Source organism: Misgurnus anguillicaudatus, chromosome 2 (assembly GCF_027580225.2).
Source record: "Misgurnus anguillicaudatus chromosome 2, ASM2758022v2, whole genome shotgun sequence".
Classification (NCBI taxonomy): domain Eukaryota; kingdom Metazoa; phylum Chordata; class Actinopteri; order Cypriniformes; family Cobitidae; genus Misgurnus; species Misgurnus anguillicaudatus.
In genome coordinates this window covers 34,687,181-34,705,561 of record NC_073338.2, presented here as the reverse complement: position 1 = coordinate 34,705,561, position 18,381 = coordinate 34,687,181, and the positions used below count along the sequence as shown (strand labels likewise).

Here is an 18,381-nt window from a genome sequence, read left to right as displayed (position 1 = left end):
TGTAAATAAAGTTGCTTAAAAGGTTCTTTGTCAGGCTAGGAGGCCCAGCGTAAACCACCTTAAACCAGCTACCAGCTTATGCTGGTTTTAGCTGGATTTTTCAGTAGGGTGTACCGGCAACTGCATAGTTTAGCATCATAACAAGAGCTCCCAGTTCACACACAGGTTATCAACCAGCATATATGGCTTGGCTATACTCATTGCAAAAACTCATTAATTCCTAAAAACACCTTCTATTGCAGTTGCTTGTTAATCAATTTAACTGACAGTGGGACAAATGAATATTTGTACCGATTATGCCTGCACAATGGAACCCTATATCTCCGGCCAGAGTTCATCAATGCATACTCAGAGTGCAAGACATGTGAAGGGTCCTGTAGAATCTTATTAGCGTGCTGGACCATACAAATCTCAAAAATATCTGGTAAGGAACTGAGTGTCTTAATTCCCATAATTTTTCCCGCTACTTTCACCAAGTTATTTATTTGAGCTTTCATTTGTACAGTTAGATTGCCGAGCCATGCAATAATACCATATCTTAAAATATACTCTATTGATGCTCTATAAAAAATTAGCATTATATTTATCAAATTGCAAAAAGATGAGGAGAGAGTGCACACTTTAAACAGGCCATGTGCTTTTCAAAACAGCCACGCCTACAATGAACCTTTGACCCATGAAGAAGTTGGCAAGGATTGTAACACCAGTGACATGAAATTGAGGGACAGGTATTCCCTGTAAATTATTTATAATATTTAGCTGATATTTTAGTTTTTTAACTAGTCCACTAAAGAATTGTCCTACTTCCCTTTGTATTATGACATTTAAAGGGGGATAATAATATATTTTTTAACTCAAAATATGTCACTAAATCACGACTCCTGACCTGAGGGACAAGCCATTTTCATTGTACTGACCGTGTTCTACAATATATATAAAAATGGTTTGCAATATAACTGTCTTACATATGCTTTATTAATAATAAAACACTTTAATTAAAACAAAAAACATATATTTTGTGTCATTATCTGACACTTTTAAGTGTTTTTCATGGTGGTTGGGGCCGGGACAGGAAAGCCACTATTTTCATGGAATGACCCTTTTATGTTCATGTCTTTAATGTTGTCATGTGATTGTACAAAAAATGATTTATAAAAATTTTGTACATGTGGTTGTCTGTATGTATAGTTTTTGACTACTGTAAAGAATTTATTAGATTTATTAAAATGTGATAAAAAATCTCACAGCGTTTCAAAGTTCGTCTTGACTGAAATTTTAAGTACTGGCCTATCAGACATGACATGAATGGGAAATAATTGGAAAAAAATTATCACTTTATCCGCAGTACACCTATTTTGAATTGAATGGCAATACATTGACATTACAGTGTAGACATAATTACAGTAGACATGTTAGCAGGTGTGGCTTGTGATGGAGAGTGGCCTATAAGCTCCTCGTCTCTCGACAAACAGACTCATTTCAGCAACTCAGACTCAAGTGAACAACAACAACAGAAGCCAAAGTGAAAATGTATGGTAATAACGGCATTATTTTAACAATGTGCATTCAAATCCTGAATGCAATATCAAGTGAGACCGCATTTTTTACGACTTTAATATGTAGCGTAATCAAACATACTTATTAAAAATATCGTTAACTTAAAAAAAAACACTTTTCTTTCGTAGCAAATGACGCTTTTAGACTGGAGTTGTTTCCATTAAAGTCCAAGGTTCATGTTGGCAGTACTCTGGAGTTAAACTGTCGCGTGAAAGATTGTCCGGGTGACGCGAGGTTCCACTGGAGTACTCATGGAGAAAATTCTCACGGTGGAGATGTTAACAGCAACCAGACTGTTTCCAGACTGATCTTCAGCAACATCTTACCCGAACACAGTAAAACAATTGTGTGCAAAGCTCAATGCTTAGGACACAGGTGGCAGAAAACAACTGTCGTGCAGGTGTATTGTGAGTAACGTTTATGCTTTTATTTTCATCTTTAACATCGCTGCACACTGGCTGCAGTTAGTTGCAGTAGGCTACTAGTATACGGGTTATTCAATACGTCATAGGCTACTGTAACTATTTTATAATTACTGTTTGTACCAAGTCATTTATCATTATTACTGTTTTTTTTAAATTCAGTTAAATTTTCCCATATTAAAACATAGTATACTTCAGAAGCTATTTTCAAAGTTTTGGAATTAAGGTTAAAGTAGCCTATATTACTACAGTGTATCAACTCACTTTAGTTAATCCTGCAGCCTTTACAAAAATTAACCATGGTTTTATTGTGGTAAAAATGTAGTAGCCATGGTTTTTTGGTGTATTGATTACTATCAGCAAAACCATGGTTTTACTACACTAACCATGGATGTCAAAACCATGGTTATTTGTGGTTATCATGGTTTTACTACAGTAACCATGTTTTTTTGGTTTTAACTGTAGTAAAACCACGGTTAATTTTTGTAAAGGGGGATACTATTAGGCTACATTGACAAAATGTAGTAATTACAATACATTACAATTTACTGCAGTTTACTAGTATACTAAACTATATGCTACTACAGTATTTGTCATATTGGCTATCACTTGGTAGCACTTTTATAACTTTGCATTATTGTAATCAGCCTCACAGAAAATATATTTTAGAGACATAAGAAGAAACTGTATGGAGAAAAGAAATGATATGTTCAGATGTAAAACCCTCTAAGTGTGTCTGACATGTTGTCTTGTAAATAAGCATTTTCATCATTATAAAACCTAATGTTTGGGTTCAGTAATTTTACTTTAATAACAATGAAAAGTTATTAGTCAATAACAGAAAAGCCTTTTAGTCATTTTATTCAAAGTCTTTTGCTACAAAACCTTTTTAAGACCATGCAAACTTAAAAAATTCACCTTCTTTGAACAAGACCTGGTAAACAGTTGCAAAATCACTAAAGATTCAACTAGAAACAATCAATGAAAGTCAGAATGTAAAAATTAAGAAACTGAACCACACATTAGGGGGCGCTGTGATCCATGTCACTGCCACATACAGGTTGTATTCAGGTCCAAGTACTCACAACCACTCTTAAAAATAAAGGTGCTTCATGATGCCATAGAAAAACATTTGAGATGAAAAAGGTTCTTTAGGTTATATAAAGGTAAGAAAGAAATAGCTCTTTAAATAATTTTTGACTAAATAGTTCTTTAAGGAAACAAAAATGGTTCTTATGAAGAACCTTTCAAGCACCTTTATTTTTTAAGAGTGAGAGACCTCAACTCAGTTTGAATGTGATCCATGGTCGTTAGGGGATTCTACCAACAAAGTTGTATTTCTAATGGCCTGAAGCCGCGGGGTTAAGCAGATTATCTCATTTTTGTTTAGCGGCTTTTGCATCTGATCTCCTCAAATGATATAAAACAGGAATGTTATAAAATACATAACATATGGTAATGGAGTTCATGCTACTCTTTTACTTGTTCAGTTCAATTAAATGTAAATGTGTTTAATAGAACAGAACAGAATTTTATGAAATATACAGTAGGCTACTGTGCAAAAGTCTTAGGGCACCACCGCATCCATATTTATTTTTCACTCTTTTTATAAAGATACAAGCAGAAAATACCATAAAAATGTACACAAAGTTAAAAACAAAACTATTTTCAGAACTAAATGTCGTCTTCAGGCATCAGTGAGCATTTAGTGTGACCTCTGTTGGCTTTTCTGAGGAGACTGAAGTCATTTGATTAGAATTAAAAATTAGATGTACATTTTCTGAAGAAAATGTGAAGTGGTGCACATTTCGGGGGACAAAATGTTACAATTATGTGAAAATGAGTTATAAGAGCTCTACGATGTTCTAATGCAGATATATAAGTTTTGTTATCAGTTGCTAGGTACCTCTGTGTGGTTGCTAGGGAGTTAATTGGCATCCACCAGTGATTATACTCCAAGTAAAACGTTCCAACTCCCGTGTCTTTATGATGTTCTGATGCAGAGATATAAAGCTTTGTTTATTCTGTTGCTAGGGAGTGGCTTGGCAGTGGACAATGATGATACTCCACAGGCTACATGCCAGCATGAATTATATAAACCAACCCCCATGTCGCCATGACTTTCAGATTTTAAGATATATCTGTTTGATTTTTGTGTTGATAGGGTGCTCATGTTTTTGCTAGGGGCGTGGCTTAATACCTCTAAGGATCATGAAAGACTGAGTTAAATTTGCCCACCCCCGTGTCTCTATGACACTGTGCTGCATCTGGGCATTTTATAATGGCAGTCTATGGGATCGGTTGCTAGGGTGCCCAAAATGGTTGCTAGGGGAAACGTTCACCCCATTGTGGGGTACGTTCTTAAAGAGTCTAGCATCCTCTTTAAACTTAGCATCCCACATGTTTCTAGGAAATCATTGCTCGGAGCTACGTCAAAGTTCTTTGCAATGTTAATGGGATTTTTGCCCCATTGCTTGTCTATGGGAAATATCGGGCGCCTCTGACACTCTTACAATGTGAGGTATGGTCTTACAGAGTTCACCACCCTCTTCAAATGTTGTAACCCACATGTTACACTCATGTAACCCCAAAACCCTTGAGCGGAGCTATAACCCGTCAAAGTTCAAAGCAATGTTAAGTATATGGGATTTTTTCGAGTGGTCCCCCCTTTCGGAAATCCTGCACTCGATCGCTTATAAAAGTCATAGCACACCCCTCTTCAATAAACCGGTCAATTTGAGCCCTCATTTATGGTTCTATGATAAACTCTGTGGGACAAGTTACCTGCCTAAGTTTTGTCCAGATGTAAGAGGAAGAAGAATATCCCTGAGCAAAAATAACAGTGATGCATAAATGCAAAAGCATCACTAATAAGGATTGAATTTCATTTATATTTAAGAGATCCTGCAGCTGCCTGCTATTGCTCTAGTGAAAGGGGAGTTTACCCTAAATACTTGACACTTCAGCTTATGCTTTTATACTGTTTTAAACATTTCCTGTATTTTGTGGTTGTATTCTAAAAAAGACACTGAGGAATAACAATCTAATGGTGGCCCTAGACTTTTTCACAGTTCTGTATGGATTATTGTTATTATATAAATGATTATTTATTATTAGCCTACCTATATATTTAAGCGACAACAGGTGCAGGTTCTTATAAAAATTGCTAATTTTTGTACCAATTGCTCTTTTGCTTGTTTATTATGACCTGTAAATCTACTTGATAATTACATGTTACAAATGGATGTGCTAATCATAAAGTGTATTATCTGCAGCATTTCCTACAGATCCTGTGGTAACCACAAAAAAACATTTAAAAGCAAACCAAATTCAATGGCTCAGCTGCACCATCCACAACATTTACCCTGCAGAGATGTTTAAAATTGAGTGGATTCGTGGAGATGAGACCTTTTACGAGGAAGTACCTGACATATATGACTATGAAGATGTTCAGAATTTCACCTCTACATTCAACTACACTCCTTCTGTCACTGATCTGGGCAAGAATATCAGCTGCAGGGTAACACTCAATCTCACTGATTTCCCTATTGAGTTTTACAGATCAAGTCGTACAACAACTCTTGAATGTAAGTTTGTGTTATTTTTACTTTAATGAAAGTTTATACAAAACTCAGTATTTGACTGCTTATGAAAATTTTTATTTTTTTAAGATGGACCTGGAACAATTACCATTTCCAGTAATAACGCAATAGTACAGCTTGGGGAACATTTGGAGATAACATGTCATGCAGACGGAAATCCTCAACCAAAAATCCTGTGGTGGAAAATTGGGGAGAGCAATCCCATAGCTGTGGGTCAGAATGAGAAGCTGGTAATAAACAATGCTTCCTGGTCTCAGGCAGGTCTATACGAGTGTGAAGCAAGAAATGAGGTGGGGAGCCTACGAATGCCAGTAAAGATTCAAGGTACAGGTAGCTAAGATGAAAATGAAAGAAAGTATGAAACTTACTCTCTTGTCTGATTCCATTTTAAAGCAATGGCCTTTGCTCTTACTTATTTTTAACACAGTTCCTCTAAAGATCCCCAAAATCCAGCTGGAGAATGGTGTAGACCCAAGTGAAGGAGATGACATAACCATACTCTGTTCCTCAGAGAGTGGACAAGCAACACTCAAATTGTCTGGAAATAACCAAGTAGTAGAAGTGCTGAACGGGTTAGCCATGTTTTTTAACCTTCCATCCGTTACAACAGCAGATGCAGGGGTTTATGTTTGTAAAGCTAAAAAGTGACTTGGGGATCAAGAGAAGCAACAATACAGTTAAAGGTGAGTTTACAGATTTCTGGCACATTTGTGGAAGTCAGACTGTTTTTTGTGCTCTGTACAGAAGTGAATTTGAATCCCTTCATCCTTTTTGCAGAACTACATGACATTTCCACGACACCAGACGTACCAACAGTCAAAGTCCAGCTGTAGGGTCAGTGTCACTTCTGACTGCAATAGCTGTGCTGATCCGACACCTTAGGAAAATCAGGAGAAACTCTTTCAACATACCAATGAACTAAACCAATAATCTTGAAACCATGCTACATCTTCTGCTGATTTTTTCTATACAATTTCTCATAAGCAATAGATACAGTAAATTGGGCTGGGATGTCTATTTAGTATTTGTTATATGTACTCTGAATAAATACAATGTTCAATCAATTTACATAACTGCATATTTACATTAACTTAAGCAATAAGTAAAAAGTAGTATATTAAGGAATAATGTAAATCATTTTCAAGACGTATATGTGTATTGTATTGTTTTCATATTGTTTTAGTGTATTTTCTTCTTTTAATCTTCCATCCATGTAATCCAATGTATTACAGCCAGAATTGTTTCCATTTAAATTTCGGAGTCTCCATCTTTAGCAATTAAAGTTACTCAAAATATATATCTATTAGAAACAACCTTACTATTTTGTGCCACTTTTAAGTTTATAAAAAAAGCTTTCGAACTGGATACTGTTCATCTGATTTAAACTAAATGCATAGTCATAATCAAAAACAGGTCAGACATATACACCATAATGGATGTGTTGTTATTTTTATCTAATATCCATCTGGTTGCCATTTCGAAGAAGCAAAGATGCATAAATGAATATATCAAAACCTTTATTATTCTAACGGCTCTGAACAGAAATTAACTGTCCAAAAATCTGTAGTAATTCTGATGTGAATGACACTGTAAAATGTACAAATTTGAATCAACGTAAAAAAATACTAATTGGTTTTTCAGCCTAAATTTACTCCTTTTAAGTGTAAAATATTAGATGTTACCAATTGAAGAGAAAATATACGTTTTTAAAACTTTTTTTAGTTTTGTAAATTGAAGTAAGTTAGATGCTTTTATTTTTTTTACACTGTAGAAAGAACAACTTAAATGATATGGAATTTACAGATTTTTAGTAAGTTTAATTGAGTATTCTTCTTAGTACATACACAGCTGCTCAAACACATTTGGCACATATAAGGAAACTCCTTTATCTCACTTTCATTTTCCACCAAAAACAAAGCAACACCAGATCTGTTTACATTTGAGTGCTTTATCTTTCTGTATAACATTCTCATTTTGAACCCAGCATTGGGTCAAAAAGGAAGGAGTCCAGCCGTTAAATTATCCCAGAAAATGTTTATATTTGACCCAATTACAGGCGTTGTCTATTCTTCAGTTTCCTGTATGTTATCAGACGATCAACTTAAACAGTTACCTCAGGAAGGAAAGTTCTGTTTTTTGTCTCAAAACTCTAGGGACTTAAGTAAATTAAGTACAGCAGCCAGTGTATTTTTCCAGTCTAAATCAAATAATACAAGTGAAAGTAAAGTGTTTTGTCACGTATGCAACGCATACTCGGAATGTACTTAAATTCAGAGGTCAGTGAACACACCCACAGACCAGTGGGCAGCTATCCCAACATCACCCAGGGAGCAATTGGTTTAACGTGCCTTCGTTCATTTATCATATCTAATGTGTAAAATACATGTTTACAGTCAGTGTAAGCTACAGGTCTTTGAATTCTTGCATGGCAGCCAAACCTCTCTGCACAGTTGTGATACACGCTCTTCGTTTCCTCTTGTCTTTGGCAAACAAAACTTTTTATTTCCTATCGGAAATTAAAGCAGAAACTGATGCCTTCAGATTTTTAATTTTTTCTTTGTCTCATCACAAACATCCTGATTGAGCACCCTGACAAACTGAAATAATACAATAAAATTGCAATCCAATAAAACTTTCAAAATGTAACACAAATATTCAGCAAGAAATAGATTTTATCTATGCCAGCTACATTCTGACCATCGGGGATCCTCGGTTTTTTGACAAAGCTGCTAAAATATTAAATAAATCACACACTGGGTTTAAAGTGTTCTTTGATAAAGTATTTCAATGTATTTAGAAAGTAAAATTTCAGTTATGTAATAATGACAAATGTGTTTATAAATCTATATATTTTATCTAAGGGGCTTAATGGGGCCTCAGGTCCTTGAACTTTTCTTAGATATAGTGCCCCAAAATGGTAAACACGCCACACAGCAAAATCATTAGCGTTAAATGGGTATCACCAGGTCATGTGGTACTCTCCTAACCAGCATTGTACATTTTAACACCGGTGATGTTGCTTGCTGTGCACTGTCCGTAGGCTACATAGTGTAGACATAATAGAGTAGACATGTGAACAGGTGTGGCTTGTGATGGAGAGTCAAGTCCTCCAGTCTTTCGACAGAGAGACTCATTTAATCAACACCGTCATCCGCAACAATAACAGAAGAAAATGTACAGAAATAACGACATTATTTTAACAATGTGCATTCAAATGCTGAATGCAATAGCAGGTGAGACCGCACGCGCAACTTTTTATCGTTTTTAATATGTACGTAATCAGACTCCTTTTTATATAAAAAAATCGTTAACCTGAAAAGAAAAATCATTTCTTTTGTAGCAAATTACGCTTTTAGCGTGGAGTTGTTTCCATCAAAGCCCTTGGTTCGTGTTGGCAGTGCTCTGGAGTTGAACTGTCGCGTGAAAGATTGTGCGGGTGACGCGAGCTTCTACTGGCGTGCTCTTGAAGACTATTCTCACGGTGGAGTTATTGAGGACAACCAGACTGTTTCCCGACTGCTCTTCAGCAACATCTTACCCGAACACAGTAAAACAATTGTGTGCAAAGCTTATTGCTTAAGAAAACCGCGGCAGAAAACCTCTGTCGTGCAGGTGTATTGTGAGTAACGTTAATGTTTTTCTTTTTATATTTAACATCACTGTAAACTGAGATTAAAATTAAATTTAGTTACATTTTCCTAAATGAAAACACAGTATACTTTAGTATTTACTATAGTAAACTAGTAAAATTCCTACATAGTGTTTTGGAACCTAAAGGTTAAAGTAGCCTATATTACAGTTTATCAACTCCCTTTAGTTAATTCTACAGAATACTATACATTGACAAAGTGTAGTAATTACAATACATTACAATTTACTGCAGTTTACTAAATTATAGGCTACTACAGTAGACCTATTTGTCATGTGGGCTATAAGCATAGGTGGAAAGAGTAATAAAATATTCTGCTAAAGTAAAAGCATTACTTTAATAATATTTTACTGAAGTAGGCTAAAAGTAAAGTTAAATTATAGTGCAATAACAAAAAGTTAATAAAATCAAAAGTTTTTTTATAACTAAGAAACAATTATAGAATTGTTTTGTGAATTTCTGAGGCAAAAAATATGAGGTCAGCAGCTATACAATAGCAATAGTTAGGTTGTAATTCATTTAGAGCTGGTAACATACCTTATTTTATATACAAAATTAGCATATTAAGCACACTGTTAACCCAGATATTGTCTTTACTTAAACAATCAAGTAAACATCACTTAATATTTTCTGTTTTGAAGCCAAAGCTTAAACAGTTTAGTTGATTTAACTTTTAAGCTTACAAAATCCATTAATCTAAAACATTCAAGTAAAATGAACTTAAAATTATTAGTTCATGTTGTGAGGAATACCCATAATCCTTTTTGCCTGAATATTTTGATTATTTTCTGCTTTTTCACAGAATAAAAACTGATATAAACTTTCACAACTCAAACATTTGTTAATAAAATGTCATATAGGTTCAAGCTCTTATGTTTTTGTTGTTGTTTTGTTGTAAATAATAATTTTGTGAAGTCACCGTTCAGGTGATCAGTGTTTCCGTACATGAACCCTGTTCAGAACATTTTATTGTATTTCTCTCCCCAGTACTGACAATGATGTCAAAAACACAGTTTTGTGTGTGTCAATCAACTTATTAGGGTTTTCAGTGCAAATAATAAGATGAATGCCATGGCTATACATTTATCCTTTACACGTTTATCTATTTCGCCATATATCTCTATATCTAGTTCGCCAAATTACAGTCAAAATGCAAGCAGCACATTTCAAAAAGCCAAACCACCAGCTAGTAAACCACCTTTTAAATAACTCTTCATTGCAAAGTAATAAGTGCTCGTATAATTTTGTTCACATTTGGAAAGATGTCCTTAGGAGTATTATCCAGTACTTCCATAAGTGATGCAAAACCCTGACCGGCATTAGCTTTTCATTTTAACTGCTGAATTAACACTGTGAGCTCAGCATCACCAATGTCTATGCTGTAATGTTTACATGCTCACTGTTATTGATTCCCTGTCTCCAAAAGTGCTTAATCCAAGTGAAAATACAGCAGCACGCATGAAACCATATACGTCGTCATGAAATCGGCTGTTAAGCTCTGTTATTTGTCTATCCAACACCTTGTTCCACAAATGCCTCAGATCTTTATTTTTCAGTTTTAATACTATCACTTTTCCCAAGAGAGCTTTTAATTACAGAGGCAGACAATTTAGATGGAAGTTTCTTTTCACGGTAGGCAGCGAGGTCCCATTTGTGTATGTCGTGTTTTACCATCAGGTCTTGATTTAATTTTAGTACTTTTTCAAAATCCTGGAACCTTTTTTTTATTTGATTTCAGAACCTCAATCAAATGAACGCAGTCTGTGACAGATTCGGCTGGTAATTGCAGTGCTTTTGTTGCAAAATCGCTCATCTCAAAAAGTTTTCCAAACATTACAAGAAGAAACAGGAATTTCTTAGTTTGCATTTGCAAAAGAGAGTCGGCTTCTAGTTTAGTTAGACCACTGCTGGTTTCAAAATATAAAGTGTTTATTTAGAATTTAGTGTTTCAAAGAATGTATTTATGTGATTTTGCATCACTGCTTAAAACAAGATTAAGGCAATGTGAAGAACAATGTACATAAACAGCAAGAGGAAAAGTGTGTTTAAGTATGCTCTGTACTCCTCCCTTAGCACCCGACATAACAGAGGCACCGTTAAAGGAAAATCCCACACATAAATCTGGGTTGATGTTAAGAAGTGCCAAAACTTGAAGTATTTTCTCTGAAATCACAGCAGCCGTCATGTCACATGTATCCAAAAATCCCATGGCCCTTTTTTTTAAAGGTTCTCTAAGCAAATTCACGCGTTTTAGGCCATATATATTTTTTGTTTCATACAGTAAACATCTCACTATCTGCTTGCTGCCTTTCCCCTGAACACACTGTAAAAACACGGTCTCTGTAGACAGCCCAGGCTCCACAAACTGCAACAAAAACAAAGTGGTCAAACCTACCACCAAGAAACATAAAGTGTTCCAGCCAATAAATGACAAGAAGGATTTGTGCTGCATGGCTGGCTCGTCCAGGTCCGGTGGTGGGGATGTTGATGCCATTGGTCCAGTACTGTCCTCCGTGTGTTTAATTGACTCAAGCTCATGTAGTTTAGGGTCAACTGTATGTGGTTTGACCTCATTTGTAGATTCATTGCTAGGCTTAGTTTCTTGTGTATCTAGTTTAGGCTTTGTGAAATATTGACTGATTGATATTTGTTTCGCCATTTACGAATTCTAACTGAACAAACACGCGGATCTTACAATAACATCTTTAAGTTCCTACGTAGGCGGAACTAACAATAATGAATCATATTTGATTTTTCACGTTGACAAGCCTAAGGACCTATAAGGAGAGGAAAACAGCAAAACTGCCCACAATTTACCATGGGCTTGTATTTATTTTATTTTTTTTAATAAACATTGGCGGCCAGTGACTTCTTTTTTCGAGGGGGCTCAATGCAAAGTTCGTTACAACATGTATGTAGCTCGTCATGTGTGTGGTTCTTAATTTCAAAATATGTGTCCTGCGTGTTAAGAGATCCTGTGTGCATCACGTGTCTTGTCGAAGTGAATGCCTGCTGCAGATGCGTCTAAAGGGTTTATGATGAAAGAGATGCTCGCGTTTGCCAGATACTCGCATAATATTATGCATAATCAGAGTTTAGTGTTAAGGGAGTGTCTTGTGTGTATTTTGTGAATGTGAGCGTCTCTTTTGTCATGAACGGTTTTGACGCATATGCAGCAGGCACTTATTTTAACAAAACACGTGATGCACATGGTTCACATGACGCAATAGACCCCTTCACCGTTCACGTCACAGTCGGTTCCCACTGCGCATGTCAGGGTCAGAAAAGTCATTACAGCAGATTGAGTTGCGTGTTATTCGGTATCATAAAAAATGCCTACTTACGTCGTGGGCTCTGAAAATCGCACCAGGTCTTCCGTTAATTTTTCGTGATTCATGCAGAATCTCAAAAACAAAAAAATACAACATCTGCGGCTGCAAGCAATTAACGTGCAGACTGAGACAATGCAAATATCAAAGAGGCTTGTGTTTGTAGTGCTCACTTCATTTCAGGTAAGTCATCATTTTTCAGCCCTGTTAGATTAAATTTTAAAGCCTCGGTTGTATGAACAGTTTGACCCCATGCTGCGCACGCACCCGATAGTCATTCAATGTTTACAAACCCTGAAGGGGTCTATAAACACATATTTTGAAAACACAAGCAACACACATGACACTCCGGACACTCATTTTGAATTTGCGCCCCACGGATGAACAGTCACGAGCTGCTACTGTTAAATAATATAATGTTAAAGTGTGACAAAACATTTATTCATAAAAATATATTTTTGTTTGGCCTTTTGATTGGGTGGGCCATATTGCCAGGTGGGTGGGCCCAGGCACCGCTCGTAGCTTTGTCGTCTTCTAGTTTTCCTGACCTGAGTACCTGATGTCTAAAGACCTCTCTCTCCACAATGTCTAATGACCCTGCGCATTCTGAAGGACGTTCTTAAAGGGCGATTTATAGTCGTGCGTTGGCTATCTGTAGCCTGTGCGTAGCTCTGCGTAGCGTGACGCGCACCTCGCAAAATTTTTAACAGCGCGTCAGTTCTACGCGGACCGCAAGCGCTGTGATTGGTCCACCAGAACCCCTCCCGTCAGGTAAAAAAACTGTGTCATGGGTATTTCCGTTTGCGACGGTGAAAACAAAGCCAAGTTGAGGAGTGATTTAACTCAAACTGCAACAAAAGTCGCTATTTATTTACATCCATCATTGCTGGTCTTCTCAAATCATACACAACAAGTTGCTGTTTCTTCTTCGTTTGTGGCTTAACCATAGACAGTAAAAGAAATGGACACAGCGACCCCATTGGATTCAACGGAGACAAGTGAAGTCAATTAGAAGCACGCACTTATAGGTCTCGAGCGTACTGCGCAGACTCAAACTGAGCTTAATGAAGTAGATGTCAAGTGAGCAACCTGTCTGATATTGTAAGTCTTCTAATAGCCGTGCCACGAGAAATCTGAATCACCCACCGAATCTTGCAGAGACGGTGAGTGTGAACAGGAGCAAATTTTGGTAAGTATTCTGATTAATAATCTCCCTTGACTTTATGCCTTCACATCCACCCGATTGCCTCATAGTCAGTAAAAGATTGCCTGTGAGCTTCTCTCCCAGTCAATACGGTAATTTCTCTACTGTGCGACAGAAAGTCGCAGGTTATGCCTATTTTTCGTTAGCCTATTTTTACAAAAACTGCTTCTACTGGGCCACAACGTAAGATACATGGTAATGGAGCCTTTTCAACATTTTCGTGTTTCTTTAGAAACAATTAATGGACAAATGGAGTCTTTAAACGCCTCAGATGTAAAGTTATTCGCTGTCAAAGTGACGCCAAAATGAATGGGAGTCAATAATGGGATGCTAACAGCAGATGGGTGTTCGCTAAGCAATGGCGGTGTCCAAGGAAGCTTCAATAAAATATGAAACCTTGCCCCCCTGGGCTTAACTTGGAAAGCTTCTTCTTCTTTGGCGTTTGCGCTGCTACTGTGGTTACACGTGTGGTTACTGCCTACCAGCGGCCTGCGCGCGTGTTTGGCAAAAGTATAAATGAAAACCGTCGCGGAACCTACGCCGTACACACAACTATAGCAAGCCCTAAGTTGTTTGATTTCACGCGAAGCTGCTAGACCTCGGAAGATAATGCGCATGGTGTCAGAAATGATTGACGCGTCGTGTAAATGAGCAGTAAAAACCCGGTCGACAATTCGGTACTCACGAGCGTAAAACTTACCTTGAATGAAACATTGGCTACGCTTCAGTGCACACGCGCACCATGCAGCGGGCTAGTGATGGTCATTTTCGAAGCACTGCTTCATGAGGCTTTGAAACATTTACGAATCTTTTGTTTCAAATCAGTTGTTCGGAGCTTGTTTCAAATTGGCCCAAGTCACGTGATTTTAGCAAACGTTTCGAAAATCCGATGGTTCACCACTAGGGGGAGTTGATCACATGACCAGTGTCTAATATGTTTAGGTGAACTCCGGTCAGTTTTATTATGAAAGTTCATAAAACATTTATCCTTCTGACTAATAACACTGCCATTTTGTCTACTTTTTGTTTATAGACAGATTTAATGACAAAAATGTGCATAATTAAAAGGGTAGTTAGTTTTAAGGATTTGTTTGCCCTAAATAAAACTAAAAACACATAATAGACTTTAATAGAATTAAGTTAAATATTTTTTTTACATATTTTAATACAAATCTTGCTATTATTTTGTCAAAAAAGTGCATATCTGGACATATATTTTGACCAGCAGGGGTCGCCAACGTGTGTGGTGTTTTGAACTGCTTCGAAAAGCTTAATTTCTCCCATCACTACAGCGGGCACACTGGCACGGAGCAGAGCGAGACTTTCAGCCTGTGTGCCTGGGCTCAACCTCTGCCCAATTTAAACCCTGAGTATCATTACACTACCTGAACATGCTTGCGCAGGATCGATGTCGAGTTTTTTAAGGTGCACAGTATTCGCTTAAATATGGCCAGGTTTTTTTCAGTAAAATTGAATTGAGGGTCTGCATCAGCTCTGGCGCCGGTCTCGTCCGTCTCCATTTGTGAGTTTACCGCGCTCCCCCGCCAATCAATCAATCAATATATGTGGCGTCAATTTAAGTCATTCAAGTATTTCATTTCATTTGTGTTTGAGAGATCCTGCAGTTGCCTGCTATTGCTCAAGTGAAAGGGGAGTTTATCCTAAAAACTTGACACTTCAGCTTATACTTTATACTGTTTTTAATACTACATATACACATTTTCTGGTTGTATTCTAATAAAGAGACAAGAAGAAATAATAAAATATGATCACTATAACATTGCAAAAACAACAAATACAATACTGTATGTATTTATGTTATTATATAAATATTATTTACACTGTAAAAATGTCTGTAGAAATTACAGTATTACTGGCTATTATTGGCATCATTTTATTTTTGGATTAAATCATCTTAAAAATGACATGTTACAAATGGATGTGCTAATCATAAAGTGTATTATCTGCAGCATTTCCAACAGCTCCTCAGCTAGCCAGAATAAAACATTTCAAAGCAAACCAAGTTCAAAGGCTCAGCTGCACCATCCACAACATTTACCCCTCAGAAAAGATTAAAATAGAGTGGATTCTTGGAGATGAGACCTTTCACGAGGAAGTACCTGACATATATAACTATGAAAATGTTCAGAATTTCTCCTCTACGTTCAACTACACTCCTTCTGTCACTGATCTGGGCAAGAATATCAGCTGCAGGGTAACACTCAATCTCACTGATTTCCCTTTTGAGTCGTACAGATCAAGTCGTACAACAACTCTTGAATGTAAGTTTGTGTTATTTTTACTTTAATGAAAGTTTATACAGAACTCAGTATTTGACTGCTTATGAAAATATCAGTATATTTATACAGTACATATTTTTTCAAGATGGACCTGGAACAATGAACGTTTCCAGTAATAACTCAATAGTTCAGCTTGGGGAACATTTGGAGATAACATGTCATGCAGACGGAAATCCTCAACCAAAAATCCTGTGGTGGAAAATTGGGGAGAGCAATCCCATAGCTGAGGGTCAGAATGAGAAGCTGGTAATAAACAATGCTTCCTCATCTCAGGCAGGTCTGTACGAGTGTGAAGCAAGAAATGAGGTGGGGAGCCTACGAATGCCAGTGAAGGTTCAAGGTAGGTAAGATAAAAATGAAAGTAAGTATGAAACTTACTCTCTTGTCTGATTCCATAAGAACATTTTAAAGCCTTTGATTTAACCTATTTTTTACACAGTTCCTCTAAAGAGCCCCAAAATCCAGCTGGAGAATGGTGTAGACCCAAGTAAAGGAGATGACATAACCATACTCTGTTCCTCAGAGAGTGGACCAACAACACTCAAATTGTCTGGAAATAACCAAGTAGTAGAAGTGCTGAACGGGTTAGCCGTGTTTTTGAACCTTTTATCTGTTACAACAGCAGATGCAGGGGTTTATGTATGTGAAGCTAAAAATGACTTTGAGGTGACGAGAAGCATAATCAACATAAAAGTTAAAGGAGGTGAGTTTAAAGCTTTCTGGCTCATTTGGGGAAGTCAGACTGTTTTTTGTGCTCTGTACAGAAGTGAATTTGAATCCCTTTATCTTTTTTGCAGAACTACAGGACATTTCCACGACACCAGACCTACCAGCAGTCATAGTGCTGGCTGTAGGGTCAGTGTCACTTCTGACAGCCATAGCTGTGCTGATCCGATACATTCGGAAAATCAGGAGATACTCTGTCAACATATGAACTAAACCAATAATCTTGGAACCATGACAATGCAACATCATCTGCGGATTTTTATTTATACAATTTCTCAAACAGGTATGGATAAATTGCTGAGCTGTATTTGTTATTTAGGTACTTTGAATAAATACAATGTATACACAATCTATTTACATAACTGCATAGTTAAATTAACTTGAGTAATAAATAAGTAAAAAGAATACATAGTATATTAAGGGATAATGTAAATAGATCATATTTAAGAAGTATATGTGTATTGTATTATTTTCATATTGTTTTAGTGTATTTTTCTTCTTTTAATCTTCCATCCATGTCAACCAATGTATAACAGCCAGAACTGTTTCCATTTAAATTTTGGAGTCTCCATCTTAAACTATTTAGCAGTTAAAGTTTATACCTTAAAATGTATCCATTAGAAACAACCTCACTATTTTGTGCCATTTTTTATTTTACAAAAAAGCTTTCAAACTGTAGACTGTTCATCTGATTTACACTAAATATAGGTCAGACCGTTTTCGTATACACCATCACAGAAAAGACGAACACTTGATCTTTGAAGGTGGCAGCCTAGAAGTCTACGAAGAGAACTAACCTCCGGAGGACCCATAATTTGCGTCACCTACTGCAGTGGTTCTCAAACTGGGGGCCGCGAGATGGTGCCAGGGGGGCCCCAGTTTTATGACATTTTATAAAATACATTAATTTATCATGAATTCTGTGTAATTAAACCTAAAACAAAAATAAGGCTACTAACCAACAGCACGATTTTGTATAATTTTATATGTTTTGTTTAATTAAAATGTTAAATTTTAGAAAAAATGTTTTGTCATACATTTTCTTTGTGGGGGCCGCAAAGGAATGCACTGTACACAATGGGGGCCGCACACAGGAAAAGTTTGAGAACCACTGACCTACCGTACGCGCCGCCTGTCAGCAGGACACATCGGAGACGTTTCTGAATAATTAAAATAAATATGAAACCAGAAAAATATTAATTTATTTTAGAAAATATGACACGTTGATGTAGATTAAACCATTTAACAGTATATCAAATTAATCAACCTTAGAAATATACGCAATATAAACAGAATAATATTAATACAAAACATAACTTATAGAAGGATTTTGTTCCTGCTATATACACACTTTTATAAAAAAAAAAAAAATGTAATTGTTTATTTTAAAATATCCAGCCGTTACAGGTGCGCAATGAATCTTGGGATAACCTAGGCTGTGAAGATCCATTTGTACAACAACCAGTAGTATGTGGCCAGACATTGCTCATGCCTGACATATGTTTGTCTTGCCTAACACTATTAAACCATCCCACCTTGTAGAATAAAAGGCTCAACATAATGGATGTTTTTAATGAAGGCTCACTGACAAA

General features: G+C 36.5%; 1 protein-coding gene across 1 annotated transcript; it reads left to right on the top strand.

Annotated features, from left to right (window-relative positions):
• Positions 1–1,409: 1,409 nt before the first annotated feature.
• LOC129442655 (vascular cell adhesion protein 1) lies at positions 1,410–17,337 on the top strand. The gene is made up of 11 exons (XM_073858271.1): positions 1,410–1,497; positions 1,671–1,964; positions 5,255–5,566; positions 5,651–5,905; positions 6,009–6,225; positions 7,975–7,979; positions 8,922–9,200; positions 15,734–16,045; positions 16,149–16,403; positions 16,503–16,766; positions 16,861–17,337. The coding sequence occupies exons 1-11, from the start codon at positions 1,410–1,412 to the stop codon at positions 16,995–16,997; spliced, it is 2,418 nt and encodes an 805-aa protein (XP_073714372.1). The 3' UTR covers positions 16,998–17,337.
• Positions 17,338–18,381: the final 1,044 nt, after the last annotated feature.